We start from the raw sequence: 18457 nt of genomic DNA, 5'->3' as shown, positions 1-18457 counted from the left end.
TGTGTTACACTCTGGTTGCTGGTGAAACTCCTTTGGATGCGTTTTGATTGCAAACCTCATAGCAAGTCATACTATACAGTATTGGTAATGGTAGGGTCAGTTGTCGTAGAGCAGTTGCAATGGTAATAAAATTAAAGCCTTGATTGAGCAATTAAATAGGGGTTTTACACATACTCAGTCTACCTAACAACCCTATGTATTATCCCTGTTGTGGGGAAACAGGCACAGAGTGGTCGTAGAAGTTGAGAAGGTCACAGATTGCCTCCTTAGTCCTGGCTCTTATAACTATGCTATTCTGCCTCTAAAGCAGCTCCTTTCCTCTGATGACCTCTAATCCACATCCAAAATTTCTATTACTGGTTATCAGTCATTTATTAAGAACCTGCTGTTAGCTGGACTGTGTGCCAAGTACGAAGGCTTTTCTTAGCCCTTTAAATTCTTTATCTTTGTTGACTACTTTCAGGCACTGTGAAAACAAGAGGATCCAGGGCTTAAACTGGTATTGCAGACTAATGGGGCCCATGTACGAGCAGCCTGGGGATCTTGATAAAGTTTGGGGTGCTGCAGTTTTTCACACTGTCAGTGTGAAGGGAACTAAAAGAAGTCCTGGCCAGTGATTCTGGTCTCCCAGCCACTTGTTAGCTATTTGATGGTGGTAGGTCCCTGTCCTCTCTGTGTGCCTCAGTTGCTTTATGTATCAAGAATGGAGGTCGTACTATCTCAGGGCTGTTGAGCAAAGTGAAATATTTATCATTTTACTTTCCTGGAGTCTTTTCCTTTACATAAAAAAAAAAAAAAAAGATTATTAGGCATGAACTTTATCCCCTCCACTTATCTCTCTCTCAGCATTTACATTCCTGCCATTGTACCAACCACCAGAGCAAAAGTTGCCTCTCCTCCCAGGCGAGCCACCCTTTTATTGGCTCCTTACCCTATCTCTTATGGGGGCTCCACCAATTACTCAGTTTATCTCATTGCACTAGGTCAGAGTGCAGGGGCATTACCTGTATTGTTCATTGTTACAGTTCCACTGTTAGCTTGTGGCACCTGGCAGATAGGAGCAAGTGTTCAGCAAATGTGGCGTGACTGAAAGTTTTCAACCTCTTTGCCACCAGGCCCATGTATATGATAGTAGCTTTCATCAGTTCCATTTCTCTTTCCCTTCCCATCCAGTAAAGATTGTCCTTGTAGTGAGGATTTTACTAGCCTTGTCTCATTCAGTTCTTAGTCTAAAGAATTCAAGTGTCTGCTTTATCTCTGACTTCACTGTTCAGCCCCCACTTCAGTTGCCAAAGGTAACAATAATCTTGTGCCTAATCCATGTATTTTTTTGGAGCTCCTTGACACTTATTTGGGTTCTTTCCTACCCTGTTAACCTGTTTTTCACTGCTTTCTACAATAGGTCCCTGAAATATCGATCTTTCCCGTGATTTGGCCCATATTCCTTTTAGTCTCCATTTTAAACCTGAGTGACTTCACCTATTGATTATTGTAACTTCCAAATACCCTGTTTCCCCTAAAATAAGACCTAGCCAGACAGTAAGCTCTAATGTCTTTTAGAGCAAAAATTAGTACAAGATTGGGTCTTTATAATATAATATAGTATAATACAAGACTGGGTCTCATATTAATATTTGCTCCAAAAGACACATTAGAGCTGATTGTCCGACTACGTCTTATTTTCTGGGAAACAGGGTAGTTGCTAGTGACTGAAAAATATTGCCAGCTCAGCCCTCCTCTCCTTTGAATTCTGGGCCCCTATTTCCAGCTGCCTCACATTCAACTTCTGCCTGAATGCACTTCAGTACCTCAGACTCATCCAGTAATTAATTGATTAAATGATCAATCGTGCACATATTTGTGGTTTCCTATGTACTACGCCTGTTCTAGGTGCCCTTACAGTAGTATAGGACTTAGCAGGGTACAGGTTTGATAGGACATTCCCAGCAGATGGCACAGCTTTTGCAAAGATGTGGCGATCTGAAAGGGTATGATGTGTCTCGCAGTTGAGAAATTGTATGAGTTGAGAAATTCAGTGCATATATAAAGCATCTAACCAGCACTTCTCAAACTTTTGATGTGCACCTGAAAAATTGTGGGGTGGGGTCTGTGATTTTGCATTTTATCAAGTTCCCTATGATGTCCCTGCTGACCATACTTGAGTGGGCAAAGATCTAAAGGCTGTTTCAAGAACTTACTAGGAGATTACAAATAAACAGACATTTGTCAAGATGTCCCTCTTCCCCCTCCCCCACACCCATGGCACTAAGAAGCTTGTGGAGGGGGCATTAAAGATGTGAGGTTATACACTGACATCATTCTTTTGAGTGATGCAGAACTCTGCAGAATTCTGGAGGCAGGCAGAACTGATACATCCGAGGTAGGAATCCATCTGAAATGACCTGGACATACACAGCCTCTGTTGAAGCACAGCAGACTGGTGTTGGGCTTCCTCTTTGACCTGGAAAGTTGTTTTGGGAGAGATGCAGTAGAACCTGATTCAAGGAGAGGGGTAAAAAAAAAAGTTGGGAGAGAAGCAGTAATATGTCTGGCTTGAGTGAATGGTGATGTCACTAACCTACAGGGGATAAAGAGAAGAGGAGCAAGTTTTAGGGAGGTGACAATGAGCTTGAGTTTGCTCGGGTTGTACTTGAGGGGCCTGAGGGGAATGAAGGTAAACAATATCCAGCAGGAAGATTTACACAAAGGACTGGATCTCAGGAAGAGGCAAAGATCAGTGATAGAGAATTGAGAACACCGCTGATACGTGGCATCTGTGTAAGGTTAACCAGGAAAAGCAGGTAGGACTAGAAGACAAGGTGAAAGATGACACTGGAAACATCAACAGCTAGCAGGTAGCCAGAAGGTGACCGATAGGAGTGAGAGGGAATGTAGGAGAGAACTAGAAGATGAGGATATCCTAGAAACTGGCACAGATGAGGCTAGTGAGTCTTACCATTAGGAGATTATTGAGAACATTCAGGAAATTCGATTCCACAGGGAGGACAGCTTTTGTAGCGGTTAGAGTAAAGCTAGATTTTAATTGATTTAGAAGTGAGCCCCGGGTAAGTGGGGAATGAGAAATGTACTGTGCCCTTGCAGTTGGTTTGAAAGTGTGGCTGTAATTCCAGGGGACAGTAGCAGACCCAGGGGCAAAGGTAGAAGCCAGCAGATAAGGACTCCACGGACTTCCAGCCACCCAGACCTAGAACCTTGTTCCTTATTTTCCTTTGCGAGACCATTTCCTTCTTGTACCTTGAATGTTGGGGCTCCTCAGTTTATGGCTTCAGTTGCCACTGTCCTTACATAGCCTCTAGTCAGTTTGTGGTCTATTGCGTAACCTTTGCTCATAGTTTTAAACCACCCATTTGACATCTCGCCTAGACTTCCCACAGACACCTCCCATTGAACCTGTCTGCATACCACTGTTCCTCTCAACTTTAAGTGGCATTTTCACTCACCAAATGCCCAGGCAGAAATCTGGGTATCTTACTTGACTCTTCCTAGCCTTGCACCGGCTCACGTCCAGTCAGTTGCTAAGCCCCTTATATCTCTCCAGCCACTGTTCCAGCTTATCCTCATGTCTCTTAAGATGATTGAAATAGCTTCGTCATTGGCATCTGACTGCCAGGACGTGAGCTTTCCCCTGTGCTCCAGGCACTTCCTGAGAGTGGGGCATGTTCTAACACTTAATCAGGCTTTCCTTTTTGGTGGTGGTGTTTCCTCAACTGACTGTACATTTTATGAGGTCAAGGATTGTTTATTCTTAATTTCATTCCCATATATATATATATATATATATATATATATATATGCACAGTGCTTGTTAATTGAATAAATGGGGAAAGGTATACCAGACAGGAATTCGTGTTTGTTGGCTTGAGAAAAAGACCTAGAGGGGAAAGTACATTTGAAGGTCAAGAATAGGTACATTGTGGAAGAGGTGAGCAGGGCTGGGCTCAGTGTCCTGCATCAGCCAGCAGTGTGTGTGCGCGCGCATGAGTGTGCTTCGCATGCATTCTGTAATGGAGTGAATTTATATGACCACACTAGTCTTATTTTAATCTCTTGTTTGCTGCCTATTCTCTCCCCCTCTGTGTATTCCCATCTTTCCTCTATCCACAAATCATTGTCAAGTATAATTAAATAAAGGCGAGACGTGAGACTGGGAACTTTTGATTTGGTTCATTTGACGGCCAGCCAAGTAATGGCTATGAACTGTAATTATTAAAGTAACCCAGAAAGCAATTAAAATTTATCTAACTAAAATGAGCTTATTGGCTTTATTTTGCTGTCTTTCATCTGTATTGTATTGTGTAAGAAAACAAATCTGATATTCTGGAATAATCGTTAGATTGGTATTGGAATTAGATGGGTTTCTACTAAGAGTGGTGCTAAGTAGAAGCAAGGATCAGTAGTTCCCTACCTTATTTTCTACTTGGTTACTTCAGTGGGGCTGAAATTACAAATGGCGGAGTGTGAGGGGGATGGAACCGTGTCACGTTGTCATGGTGAAGTGATCTGTCTAGGAAGCTGGTATGAGTTCATGGTTTGCTTTGGGGTTCTTTTGGGGCTCTGTTAGTGGTGTTTCTTTGTGATTTGTTCACTTTGTTGAATCCATTCCTGTCTCCATGTAAAAGAATGGGAAGGAAGTTGAAAATGTTTCTATATTCAATGGCAAAATGGTGACGTAAAGACATTTTATCTTTTATGCTTTCCCACTGGTCTTTTCTGTAGCCTTTCCTCCCTCACCTCATTGACTCATACATTGTGGTTTCTAGCAGAGTTAGCCAATCAGAGTTTAAGCCTTAAAGATCTTAACTTGAGTCAGCAGTGTTTGCAGTTTATTTTAATGGGCTGGGTGCTCTTAGAAGGAAGGAGAAAATATGTCTATTTTTAGGGTAGATGTGAATCCAATGGCTTGGTTTAGTTTGTCCTTTGATAGTTGCTGAGGAAAAGGATTAACAGTCAAATTAACAGGTGTTTATACATACTGAGATAACACAAATTTCATTGGAAACTTATTAAATCACTTTCATTCTTTCCAAGGTATTTTATCAGTTGGAATGGGAATGACTTTATTTACTTCTAAGAGATAAAAATGTGTATAGATTTCAAGAAGAAATATAACTAATCGTGGTTACTTTTTCACTTTTCCAGTGTAGTTGTATGTGCTTTGTGAGTATAGGTTTCTCCACAGGAAGGATGGTTTGGCTGCACAGATTGAAATGCTCTCAAGGAATCTCAAGGAACATTCGGATACAGTGAACGAAAGGTGTTGAGCCACATCTTTCTTTGTTAAATTTTTAGAGTGACTCTAGCTGACTCTCCTCAGTCTGATTCCCCAGTGTGGAGAGTGCTTTGAACTCTTGAATACCAGACAATTCCCATGGGTTTTTCTCTGCTAGACCAGACAAAAACTTCCAAGTGTTTTGTTTCAGGTAGTTCTACAGTAAGAATTGAGAGGACTTTTTAATCTACTTGGTTGTACAATGTGAAATCTGATACTTTTAGAATGAACTGGTTACTCTGGGGTAGAAAAGTGATCTTACCTTATTTTTTAAGACAATTTCACACGCATCTCATTTGAATCCATTCTTCCTGACAACCTTGGGTTAGGAAGAATACCTCATATTATGTACAATCTCATTTATAGGAATCAAGTCCTAAAACCAAGGCCTAAGTCTAATAAATTGTGGCATTGATCTAAACAGTGCTGTCCAATAAAAATATAATGCAAGCCACATATGTAATTTAAAATTTTCTGGTAGTGGCATTTGAAAGTAAAAAGATTAAGTGAAATTAATTTGAATATACATATTCAAATTACTATATTTTTTGTAAGTAAAAAAATGTATATTCATTTTCTTAAATTTAAAAGTATTTTTTTCTGGCCTTCCTTCAACACATCTGCAGATGTTATGGGAGTGGTAGAATTCAGATGGCATTGGAACTCTCCGTCTCTTCTTCAGCCCAGCAGATTATACCTTGTAGGAATATTAAGACCAGAATTGTGAGACAATCTAGTTCGTCAAGAAGAATATATTTTGTTTAACCCAATATATATAAAATATTTCCATATGTAATCAAATTAAACATTAATGAGATTAAAATTTTTGTTTTATAGTAAGCCTTAGTGATCTGGTCAATATTTGACCTTCAGCACATCTCAGTTTGCAGTACCCACGTTTCAAGTGTTCAGTTGCCATATGTGGCCAGCACCAGTCTAGAACTTAGAGCTTTAATTCTAATCACCTTCCACCATATCTAGTCTCAGAACATTCTAGTAACTAAAAAAGGATGGGTTGGTGTGCTATCAAAATAGCTTTGTCAAATGGAACGTGCCTTTGGAATTGCTCTCATGAGATTTTTAACTCAAAAGTAATTGTTTGTGTTACATAGGTTTCCTGTTGGCAACAAACTAAAGTCTCTTGTTTCTTAATTAGTTTCTTGTAATCATCACAGCATTTGTTACGCATACACCAAATTATATCAACTGTCCTTATTCAATAGTTATATGCATTTATATTTCTGGTCTAAGGCAGAAAAAGCAAATATATGCACAGAAATCACATTTTTAAGTTGCCTATGGGGGAAATGAATGCATTTATTGTGAGGTTGAAAATAAGGATAGACGGGCCCCTGGTGATGGTTGCTAGGGAAATTTGAATTCACTTTGGGATATTAGAATGGAATTAATGCCAAGATTGAAGCAATCAAGTTAGACATGCTTCTAACAGGGATGATTTTCTTATTGTAATCAACCCTTTCTTTATTAACTTCGGGATTTTTCATAAAGAGATAAAATTATTTACTCATTTTGCTACTATGTCTATTTCTTTGCTTTTTTATTTTTTGTGGTCTCATCTTTGTAAGCCACTTCACCTGAGTTTTTCTTTTTGTGTGTGTGTGTGCCAAGTACTCAGTCACTATTCCTGTCTCATGCTAATTAAAGGAAGAGAAGAGAGCCTGAGGATTTTATGAGCAAGGAGGCAAAGGCAGTTTTCTTAAAATGGAGCAGTACAGATTGTTCTATGAAGGTGATGAAAATACTCACCATGGCAACGGGATCTCCTTTACCCATAATTCAAAATATCCTATTTGCATTTATTTTGCCAGAGAATTCTGAAATTAGCATCTGTGTATTAGAGAACATGGGGGAGGCAGTATACTACATAGATTGAAAAAAGGTTGAGACTTCATTTGATAAAAATTGTAATTTGAATGCTTTCCTGAGATTGTGTGTGTGTGTGTGTGTGTGTGTGTGTGTAGTGAGGAAGAGGTGAGTCCCAATCGATTATAATTCAACAAATACTTACTGAAAATCTGTCTGTCTACATGTTCACATTTGTAACTCCCCTTGTCTGCCTTTCAATTATAACATGTTTTCCTTGGGTCCTGATTTATAAATTATATATTAAGTCTTACACAGAGCATCAGTCTCTGTGGATGAAGTTTGGGGGTAAGTAAATAACGTGTGCACATACATGGGTAAGGTGTTGAAATAGGTGCTTCAGGAGATAAGAGAAAGACACCATTTGGATACTCTCAGCAAGCTTCAATCTAGAGGAAGGAGTCAGGCACTTACTCAGCTATGATTCTCAGCAGGGCACAGTGGGGATCGGAGCAGATGTGCCATGCAATGTAAAAACGTGTGGTTTTCTGATTGATTATTTTCTTCGGGTTCCGCTGGCTTCTCCAGACCATTTTCCCTCCACCTTGTGGAACCCTTCAGCCCTTGAGGCTCCTGCTGATACCTAACTTCTGGTTGCTTCTCCACATTGATGAAGAAATGCCTTGCCACTGAGGAAGAAACTTGCCTCTTTGGGCTGGTCTAATAATATTATATATACATGAGACAGATAAACAAGAGAAAACCAAATTTAATACATATGTACATATGGGAACCCACATATATGAGAAAGACCCCAATACACGAGAGTCTCAGGAACAGAAAGTTAAAATGATGTACACACAATGCTCTGAGTTAAGGGTGAGGTAAGGTGCCTTGGGCTTTAGAAGGTCATTGCAGGACATAAAAAGAGATGTTCAGTAATTAGTTGTTTGCCCTGCCATATAGCTTATTATGGGCAAGGCCCATAATTCAACTTCTAGGTAGGTAACGGGCGGGTAGAATTTCTCTGGAGTCTTAAGGGTTTCATTTGCCTTTAGCTCAAAATAATCTGCATCATACAGATGCACATCTTGGGGTGACTCTTTATGAACCCCTATACCTCATACTCCTGTCCCCTCCCCCTCCATTTTAGCATTATCTTGGAGTTTTAGGATTTACGTTTTTTACAGTTCACTTTTCCAACATCCTGTACCACAGTTCCTTGACCTCTCAAATACAGTGATTTTTCTATCCATTTTATTTGGGAATGGGTAACCCTCTCCTTATACTTAGTCCTTCCTCTGAAGTCTTGAAACTCTATTATCACTGTCTCCCAGCTGTCTTGAGCTTCTATCACTCTGCTCAGTGAGATCTCTGAGTCCTTACCTCCCTCTTCCACCCTCACCCTCTTCTGGTCACTTTACAACCAGACTTTTTCTTCACTAATTCTGGTTCCCACAATCAGACCAGACCTCAGCGCCCTCCCATTCCTGATGTGGATCAACCCTCCAGGCCAGTTTCCTGCTCCGGCTCATGGCCTGTGGTGCACAACTGGAGAGAAAGTGCAAAGGCATCACTGTACCAAAGGAGACTGGGTTTACTGTCATTTGGCTAGAGTTTTTATAAAAGTACATTTATAAAACATCAGAACATTTTATTTTTAACAAAGACAAGAAAACTAACTTTTGTCTCCAACTCTTTACATTTATTTTTAAATTTTTTATTTGAAGTCGGGCATTCCTATGTAGAAAAATAGGCAGTTTAGAGCATTATTTATAAGTGTACAGGTGAGGAGACACATCTAAGTTATTAGCACCCAGTTCAAGAAAAAGAACATTTCAGAAATCCCCTCATTCCCCCTCCAGTCACTTTCTTCTCTCTCTCCTGATTTCGAACGGTATAGGTTAGTGTTAATACTTTATATAAGTGGAATTATATAGTCTATGCTTTTTGTCTGACTTTCACTTTCATGTTTGTAAGATTATTTATGTTGTGTAGCTCTCATTTATTCATTTGCCCGACTATATGGTGTTCTATTGGGACTATACTACAATTGATTTACCCATTCTACTGTTGGTGGACACTTTTTTCCTCCATTTTTTGGCTATTGTGGAAAGTGCTGCTGTGACATTCTCATGCGTGGGTTTTCATGCACATGTGCATACATGAATGGAGTTTCTGGGGTCCTGTAGGTTATATGCTTAGCTATGACCGATTCGGCCAAACAGTTTTCCAAAGTTAGTCATACCAGTTGACACTCCCACCAACAGACTCTTGAGAGTTCCAGTTGCTCCACTTCCTCAACACTTATCCATAATTGTATTGATCCTCATATGTCCTTCCCTCCATTCTTATTTAAAGGTGTCTGATCTCCCATTTTCTGTGATATCATCATTCTTTTCTGGGGTCTTGCTCCTTCAGGCTCGGAGTGTCCTGCTTTATGTATTTTTAACCTCTCCCATTCTATTGCTCTTTCCTTTTGACTTAGAAACATGCTCTGCATTTCTCACTTCAAAACAGACTTTTCTTGACCACACATCACACTGTTATTTTTCTCCTGTCCTTGAGAGACAAGTTCCTCAAAACAGTCGTCATTCACTTCTGTCTCTACTCAGACGTCAGCCTCTGTCATCAGACATACCCCATTGCCACGTCCCACAAAGCCTTTCATTAGACCAGATTAGGCCTCGGTCACCAGTGGTGATTCCCAAACCTCAAACTTACATTCCAGTGTTATTTATTTACACAGCAAATTTTGAGTTCTTCCTATATGCTAGGTGTAAGGGATAAAAAATTAAAAGATACCTTCCCAACACTAAAGGAGTTTATATGCTAGTAGAAGTGACAGGCATATAAGATGACAATGAATTGTCACAGGAGATACCGTTTGTTTGAAAGGATCATACCAGGTTGTCCTAATGCTTTACATGTTTTATTTTATTTAATATCCCTATAGTGAAGTAGGCATTATTACTATTAATTCCCATTTTAAAGAAGAAAACATTTAAGACTTAAAAAGCCTGGAACCTTGCCTACGGCCAAGCATTTAGAAAGCTCAGTTTGAATGTGAACCGAAATCTGAATTTAGAACCCCCACTATTAATGGGCAGAACTGCTTCTTTAATTCCATATGCTACTGTTTCAGAAATGGCTGCATTTGGAGAACCACCCTTACTGTTTTTGAGTTGTGGGGGAGGGAAGGAGATGGATGTCAGGGGAGGGCTTGTTGGTTGATTGATGGTCTAAAATCAGGACATATTTAGATCTGAAAGAGATAATTCAGTTCAACACCCTTAATTTATGTTTGTGTCCTAGAGAAGCAGTGTGTCCAGAATGATCAAGCTTTTCTTGTGGAAAACCTGACAACAGATTTCTAGTCTGGTATTTATTTCCCTGTTATTTAAAAAAAAAAAAAAAAAAAGTTTCCCCCAAACTCCTGAACTGCGTGCTACCTAAAATGTCTCCTTAGAAATTTTGTAAAGGAGAGGAATGATGTAAATTCTGAACTCTCCTCCTCCACAGTGATTGGAATGCAGTCTAATAACATACTGTGTTTTATAGTGATTTTTAGAACAAAATCTCCCTGTCCAGGGTGATTACTGGGCCTGCTCCTTACTGGACCAGTGTGGCTCGGGAGCCTGGCTGCCTAGATCTGTATCTCGCTCCCTTAGTAGCTTAGGCAACTCTTGGTGACTCGATCTCTTCATTTTACCATAGGGATAATAGTTGTACCTCCCTCAGAATTGTCGAGAATTGAAAGAATTACTCTGCACGAAGTATTTTGAAAAGAGCCTAGCACATAATAAGTACTCAATCACTGTTAGTTACTATTTATTGTTAAGATGATGGTTTCCATCTCAGTTTATTTCCTGGGCGCCTGCTTTTTGATTTCTCATTGGGGGTGGGGAGCTGGGAATTTATATTTAAAAAAAACTACATAGAAAAGCAAATAAGTATACTTAGTGTCATTCTCATTGTTATTAACTTATCTGACTGTGTTATTTTCTTAGCTCTAAGTACATGTTAACATACTGTACTGAGTGGCACATATGGAGTAAACAACTAAAACTCTTAGACAGCGAAGAGCGTAATTTCTAATGTCCTATGTTTTCTTCAGTACTCCAGCAACATTAAAAGCCTGGTTGGAGCGGTTAACTACTATTAACATATTTAAAGTATTTTTCTTTTTGCTTTCTAGAAATACTCCTTATTTAGGTCTTTTAAACATTGCTAATCCCTTGCTACTTCCTGGTGAGAAAGACTGGCACAGTTTGGAATTAGCATCTGTCAAAGGGGAAAAGGAAATGATCCAAATAACATGGCAGTTGCACTTTTGCACAGATTTTGGAATATCACAGTGACTTACCTGCTAACCCAGGCATCTGTAGTACCGTATTTCCCCGAAAATAAGAGCTACCCCAAAAATAAGCCCCAATTAAGACCGTCAGCCAGACGGACACATTTAGTACGTTATGATGATGTTTCGGAAGAAGATGATGTGACTGTATTTGAATAAATGTAGATTGTTGTACACGAAAAAATAAGACATCCCCTGAAAATACGCCCTAATGCATCTTTTGGAGCAAAAATTAATATAAGACCCGGTCTTATTTTCAGGGAAACATGGTATTTATCAAACACACAACAAAATTATACTTGTTCCAATTAATCCCGCAAACATACTCGTTCCTGATTTATCCATTTTATTTCTTAACATTGCTCTAGTGGATGATTTTTTACTATAATTGTGTTTCTATGTAAGGATCTTGAATTCTGTGATCCAAATGCAATGATCCAATTGAATGTGTCCTCTGTATTTAAAATAGTAACCCTTATGATATTCTTTCACATTTCTCAAAACCCTCAATATCAAACAAATTCTTTATAACAACTGGTGTTAAGATTATCATAACATACCCCTTTCCAAGAAACTAAAGATGTATGCAAGACGTTTGGAATCAAATTTAAAATTTGATTTTCATTTCTCAGTTTTTTTCCTTTTTTGTTAATATGTTTGGAATGATTCCAGATAGTCTAAGAAACCACACATCAGTGTGTAGTATTTTTCTGCCTCATGTGGTCCTAGATAGAGGTAGTTGAAAGAGACAAACAACTTTTCTTCATAGTTGTATTTTAGAATATTCACAAATAAAAGTTTTTCTTCATGTCATATTTCTCATGTTAACATAACTGCATGTAATGTTGCATACATGTTAGTTTCCTACCAGATTTGCTATCATTTCCTATAATACGCGTATTACATAAGCATCAGCTTTGCTCTCATCAGCACGAGACAGGCTCACTCAGCTACTGTGATCCGTGTCTCCTGTCTGGGTTTCATCGTTCCACTCCTTTGCTTCCCTGGGTACATGGTCTTCCGCCCCGGCTTTCCCCAACCGGGTCTGGTGGTCCTCTCTCCCATCTCTACTCTTTCAAATAGCTCCTTTACCTTCCCTCAGACACCCTCCACTTGCAGTTGAGCAGTTTTCTCCAGCCACACATGGGTTGAGAGAGGCTTATGAAGTAGGGCTAGGGACATACCCTCAGGAGATGAAGTCCAGGGAACCTGTTAAGTGAGTGGAACTATGTGCTTAAGGGAAGGGACATGTAAACAACTGGTGCTGTGTGACAGAGAGGAGGAAGCAGCACCGCCTGTGGGGATGGGGCAAACTTCAGAGAGGAGGTGAAAGGTAAGAGATCCTCTGATAAATGGCTAGAAGTACTCTCAGAGGGAGAAAGTGGGCGTTTCAGACAGGAGAGCTGCATGGACGCAAGTGCTCTACAAATAGGGACTTGATCCACTAGTGCTTTCTCTCATCTTTGATTTCCTTGTATGATAGGCGCCAGACGAGCACACTTTCACTCTTCCAGCTTTAATAGATAAAGGTCTTATTTTATTTTCACCTACTTTTAGCCACATTGCAAATTAAGGTTGCTCCACTATTTTGAAACAGACCGTCTTTCGTCTCTGGTAGATTTCTCTGTTTCCCTTCCCTTATATGGGGGTACTTGTGCCGGTGAGATTTTCATTTGTTATCTACTTATTTAGCTAAAGACATGAAATTTCACTCTGCTAACATCAACCAGTGAAAACCAGGAAGCATGGTCTTTAGCCTCAAAATCAAATGTGTATTATGTTGCTTTGTGCACCTGAAACTAATTTAAAAAAAAAAGACATGAAATACTCACTAGGGTCCAGGGTAGGAAAAACCTCACCTGTCACTGCTCCAATCCTACACTGAGACATGGCCTTTAAAATTCCTGTGGGTATGCCATCACTGGTCAGACTTTTGTTACTCTCTTGCTGGTATAGGTCAATACATGGAAAACATGTTTCAAAACATTCCTTTTATGTTGTTTTCTCCCTGATAGAATAACAGAAAACTTTCCTTCATTCAGCAAGTGTTTGTAGAATGCTAGCTGGTGATTTTCCTAACCTAAAATATTTGATTTTAAATTTGTCGTTCCCTTCATAGCTTTTGTGTTCTCTATTTTTCTCTAAGGCTGCCCTCACTCAAAACAACAGTTACACACATATACTTCTCTCTTTTAATCAACTATAAAGTTTCATGAGCACTTTCCAACTTCCTATGATTTTAAGATTGTCAGAAGAAAAAGCAATTGCTGGAGACCATTTAGGTTAACCTGTAGTTTATATTTGAAAAACAAATGAAAGAAATCAAGGCAGTTTATGAGTTCCAAATACTGCCTGCCTCCTAGAGTGCCTACCATCACCTCCAGTTCTCCATTCTCAGAGTAGAAACAAATCTGAGGCCTTCCCGTTTCCCCGAAAATGAGACCTAGCCGGACAGTCAGATCTAATACGTCTTTTGGAGCAAAAATTAATATAACACCCGGTCTTATAGTCTTATATTATTTTTTGCTCCAAAAGACGCGTTAGAGCTGATTGTCCGGCTAGGTCTTATTTTCCGGGAAACACCGTAGCAGGAAATTGACAACATCAAAGACTAAAAAAGTTTGATGAATGCATAACATTTTGATATTCAGATAGAAGTCAGACTGGGCAGAAGAGAAATTCTACAGATTCAAGTGATTAGGAATTTGGAGATTATAAAAACAAGCAGAAAACTGGGAGATGTTATTTCAGTCACTGCCAAAATGGGATGTGATTCAGTTTATTTACATAATCCAGTGGGCACATTTATTAACTGGACCTTGCAAATACTTGTTGGTAATGTGCTACATATTTCATTACACTCTGAATATGTTTGAATAAAATTGTAAGAAAATTTCTTACACGATTTCATTTTCAGACTTATATTTGAACCTGCAAGTAGTTTGCAAGTTAAATTATCACTCAATTTGCTTCATAAATAGAATTAGGCAGTATTAGAAAAGAATCCCCAGAGACACTGCATGAGACCAAGTATCCGCTTTTTGTCTTCTACAATTTTGTGACTATTGAATGTATCAACACTTGAAAAACCATGCCTCTGAGCAAAGAGGCTCCTTTATTGTTGCTAGGAAACCTAATAACTGTTTTGTATGACCTTGAGATTTTAATTCATTTCTAGTGCAACACAATGAGCAGTTGAATGTTTTAAACATTTTTTGGGGAAAAAAATAGATGAAAGCCATTTAAAAATCTGTTCACAATTTCTTTAGCAGTATATACATTAAGAAAATCTCAGTATAAATCAGAAATGGGCAGTCACTTTTCTTAAAATCTCAGTTCTCAAGAAATATCTGCTGTTAACAGTTTAGTATATACTTTTCCAGATTCTTTTTATACTTATGTAACTTTTCTATGGTACTCTTTTAAGGTAAAATAATTTTTATGTATCAAACAGGAAAGCATGAAAGATACTATCATGAAAACTAAGTTGCATTTTATTCTAATGACTAATAGAAGTACTGCGAGCATAATTAGCATTTGAATTTAAACACATTTAGGTATGATTTGACTTTTGCCAAATAAAAACCCTAAAAGCACAGAGTAACCATGATGTTTTAATTGTCTTTTAATAGCAAATCTTCATTCTCATATGTTCTTACCTCTATATTTTGGGGCTATGTCTTGATTCATTTTGGAATGGAATTTTCATTCTGGTGAATAATAAGATTATTTTTATCTTAATACATAAAATATTGATACCCAAACAAATTAAATGTAGGTGACAAATTGTAGTGTCTATAGAAAGGATATCCTCAAGTAGCAGCAACAACTTCTGGTAGGTTAATGCTCTTTCAACATTTCTAAAATTGATCAATCTTATAATCTAGGCACCAGTTCTTTTCTACTAATGGGCAGGGAACGACAACAGGAGATAAAGGTACCCACAGTTTCTCCCAACCCTAATGGAGCTAGTGAGTTAATGGTAAATCAGGATATGTATTCAAAAAATGCATTTAAAAAAACAAAGTAGTATTGGAAGAAGATAACCTATCACCATCTAGAAGATGTGACAAAACCATGGAGCCTACCATGTCAACTTCACAATAAGGTTTATGAAGGAAAAAAGCTCCAAGATTAGTATAATACAGATAGCAGAAAGTAAAGTACTGTGCATATTTCGTAGGAGAGAAAAATTGTAGGGTAAAGAGGTAGAGGAATGCCTTGGCGAATGAGGTAGGGATGGAGCTGAGTTTATTAGAAATGGGAGAAAGTACTATTTGGAGGATTGAATTTTAATTTAGAAGAGACTTGAGATTATACACATAAATATCAAACCATGTAATTTAAACAGATATGTGGACATGAAATGCAGATTGGAGTAGTATGGACTTTTCAGGGCGATATTAAGTAGTCCCTTTGGGCCGAATCAATGGGTTTGGATGGTGAGTCATCACTCTTTGCTGTGTAACAAACCAGCCCAAACTCTAGAGGCTTAAAGCAAAAATCATGTGTTAGTTCCTGATCCTGTTGGGTTGCCAGTTTAGGCTAGCCCGAGATGAGAATTTTGGGCTCACTCATGGGGCTGGGTGTTTCAGGGTGGCTGCATGTTGGGCAGTTGCAGCCATTGGGCAGACACTTCATTTCTCTCTCAACATGATTTGTTTACTCCATGGCAGGTGGCAGGAGTCCAAGAGGGCGGGAGTGGGAGCAGCAGGACCTTTTGAAGCCTAGCCTCGAAACTCCGAAACTCCGTACAGGACAGGAACACTCCTATTGTATTCCATTGGTCAGAGTTAGGACAACCTCTGATTTAAGGGAGTAGAGAGTCTGCCTAGTTTTAATCTGTTTGAGGAGTGCACTTAAATTGATTAAAAGCTTAGGATGGAGCCTGAATATAAGTGGTCTTGAATGTAATCTGGCTTTTCTTTTATTCTCAATCTATTGGCTTCGACTTTATTAACATTTTATTACAAGTGGTAGTCACTGTGTATTAAGCTTCTTTTAGGGCTAATGGAAAGGATCATGGGATAGCTAACGACTTAATTCTTCATTTTAATTTGTTCTGTTGGAATTTAGTATTGTCATTCCGTTTTTACAAAGTCACAAATGAAAAACTGGGCCCCGCTGAGTTTGAATGCTCTTACTCCGGTCCCAAATCGCATCCTGTTTCCACCATCTCCTGTGCTCCTTCTGAACCAGCTGGGTACACGGCGTGTGTGCAGGTGATGCTTAGTCTGTGTATATATGTCTTTCTCCAGATTTTGCCAGAAGTTTGAGTATCACTACTCCTGATCAGATGATTGAAAAGGCCAAAGGGGAAACTGCCTATATGCCATGCAAATTTACCCTTAGTCCGGAAGACCAGGGCCCACTGGACATCGAGTGGCTGCTGTCACCATCTGATAACCAGCAGGTGGACCAAGTGGTAAGTGTGCTAAATGCCTGCGTGCTGAGCAGACGGCTGTGGGGCTTGTCTGAGGTGCCCCTCGCTGGGCTGTTGTCACATAGCAGTTGGGGGCACAGGAGCTTGGGAACCTTCTGGAAATCGGGTGGGAACACACATGCCAGTGGGGCCGAAATGCGCATAATGTGTGTTGAGGGACAGCGAGTAAACTAGACTTGGTGAAAAGTGGATAGAATTGAATTTTTAACTTGAACACAAGGAATCCAATCCCAGGATAAGGGTCATTAAATGTGACATAGTGTAATGCAGTTACATGTTATTACAGAGTCTGTTTTCCGTATTTCTTCAAGTTAAATATCCTATATAATGAATTTCTTTAAAAGCAAAACAGTCTTCATAGCAAAACAGCAATTTATAAAATATTTCATCAAATTTAAAAAATTAAATATCAAAATATTATAGAAAATTTTCTAATTATTATACAAAGAAGAGCCTAATAGGAAACCTGGAAAACCAAAAGTAGCACAAAGGAGGAAAATTACCCAATAATCTCATCTGCAGATATATATATATAATCTGCAATATATAGGATGCTGCATATATATCCTGCAATGGTAACAGGGTATTTCACTTAATTTAGAATATTGCATATTAGCTTCATCTATCTGACACATTTAATTAAAAATAAGGTCAATGTTAATAAGTTATTATTAAACCAGGGAGGGAAAAATAAGTCCAAATATTTAGAGAATATGGTAAAACAGTTGACCCTTGAACAGCATAGGTTTGAACTGTGCAGGTCCATTATACGTGGCTTTTTTTCAATAAATGCTGTAAATGTATTTTCTCTTCCTTATGATTTTCTTAATAACTCTTTTCTTTGCCTTTATTTTAAGGATACAGTATATAATACATATATAACATATAAAATTTGTGTTACTTGACTATTACCGATAAAGCTTCCTGTCAACAGTAGGCTATCAGTAGTTAAGTTTTTGGGAGTCAAAAGTTACGTGCAAATTTTGGCCGCATGGTATAGGGGCTGACACCCTTAACCTCTGCATTGTTTGAGGGTCAACTGTATATATAGTTGGAAGAGAAATTTTATTTTTACGTATGGTCCACATAAAAGAAGGGGTTCTTCAGCCATTTTAATATCTGAATCAGTGCAGTTAGGTGATCATTATTTTTGGCAAATCCAGGCAGTTTGCCTTACTTATTTGTGAAATAATTAAGGTGCTTTCCCAAGTTGTAAATGACCAGGGCCACCCCCTCTAAGGACATACCTCTGCCCTGAGTCTGCTACTGGCAATTCCCTCATAAGGAAAATGAATTGAGCCTGACTCATTCTGTCCATTCAGCCCAGACACCCTGTTCCCTGCCTCCCTGCTTTGCTCTTCTCTTTCTCTCTTCCCGTGGCAGTGCCAGCACCCTGAATAGAGACTTCTACCTCACACTTGCCAGTGCAGTGCCCAGTGCAGTGCCCGTGTCCCTTTTGAGTCCAGGACTCTGCTCCCGAGGTTAAGATGAATGAATGGAGAGCTTGTGTCTTAAATGCTTCTGGCTTAAGACTCATGAGTGA

General features: G+C 39.0%; 1 protein-coding gene across 1 annotated transcript in view; it reads left to right on the top strand.

Annotated features, from left to right (window-relative positions):
- The window catches only part of CXADR (CXADR cell adhesion molecule), a 35276-nt gene that overhangs the window by 2702 nt on the left and 14117 nt on the right, over positions 1–18457 (top strand). Inside the window, exon 2 of the mRNA XM_019732020.2 lies at positions 16730–16896. Coding sequence (XP_019587579.1) covers positions 16730–16896 — 167 coding nt within the window. The remainder of the gene's footprint in view (positions 1–16729; positions 16897–18457) is intronic.

The sequence above is a fragment of the Rhinolophus sinicus genome, linkage group LG01, assembly GCF_036562045.2.
Source record: "Rhinolophus sinicus isolate RSC01 linkage group LG01, ASM3656204v1, whole genome shotgun sequence".
Taxonomy (NCBI): Eukaryota; Metazoa; Chordata; class Mammalia; order Chiroptera; family Rhinolophidae; genus Rhinolophus; species Rhinolophus sinicus.
Note: the sequence above shows the minus strand (reverse complement) of the source record. Positions and strands in the feature narration are given on the sequence as shown.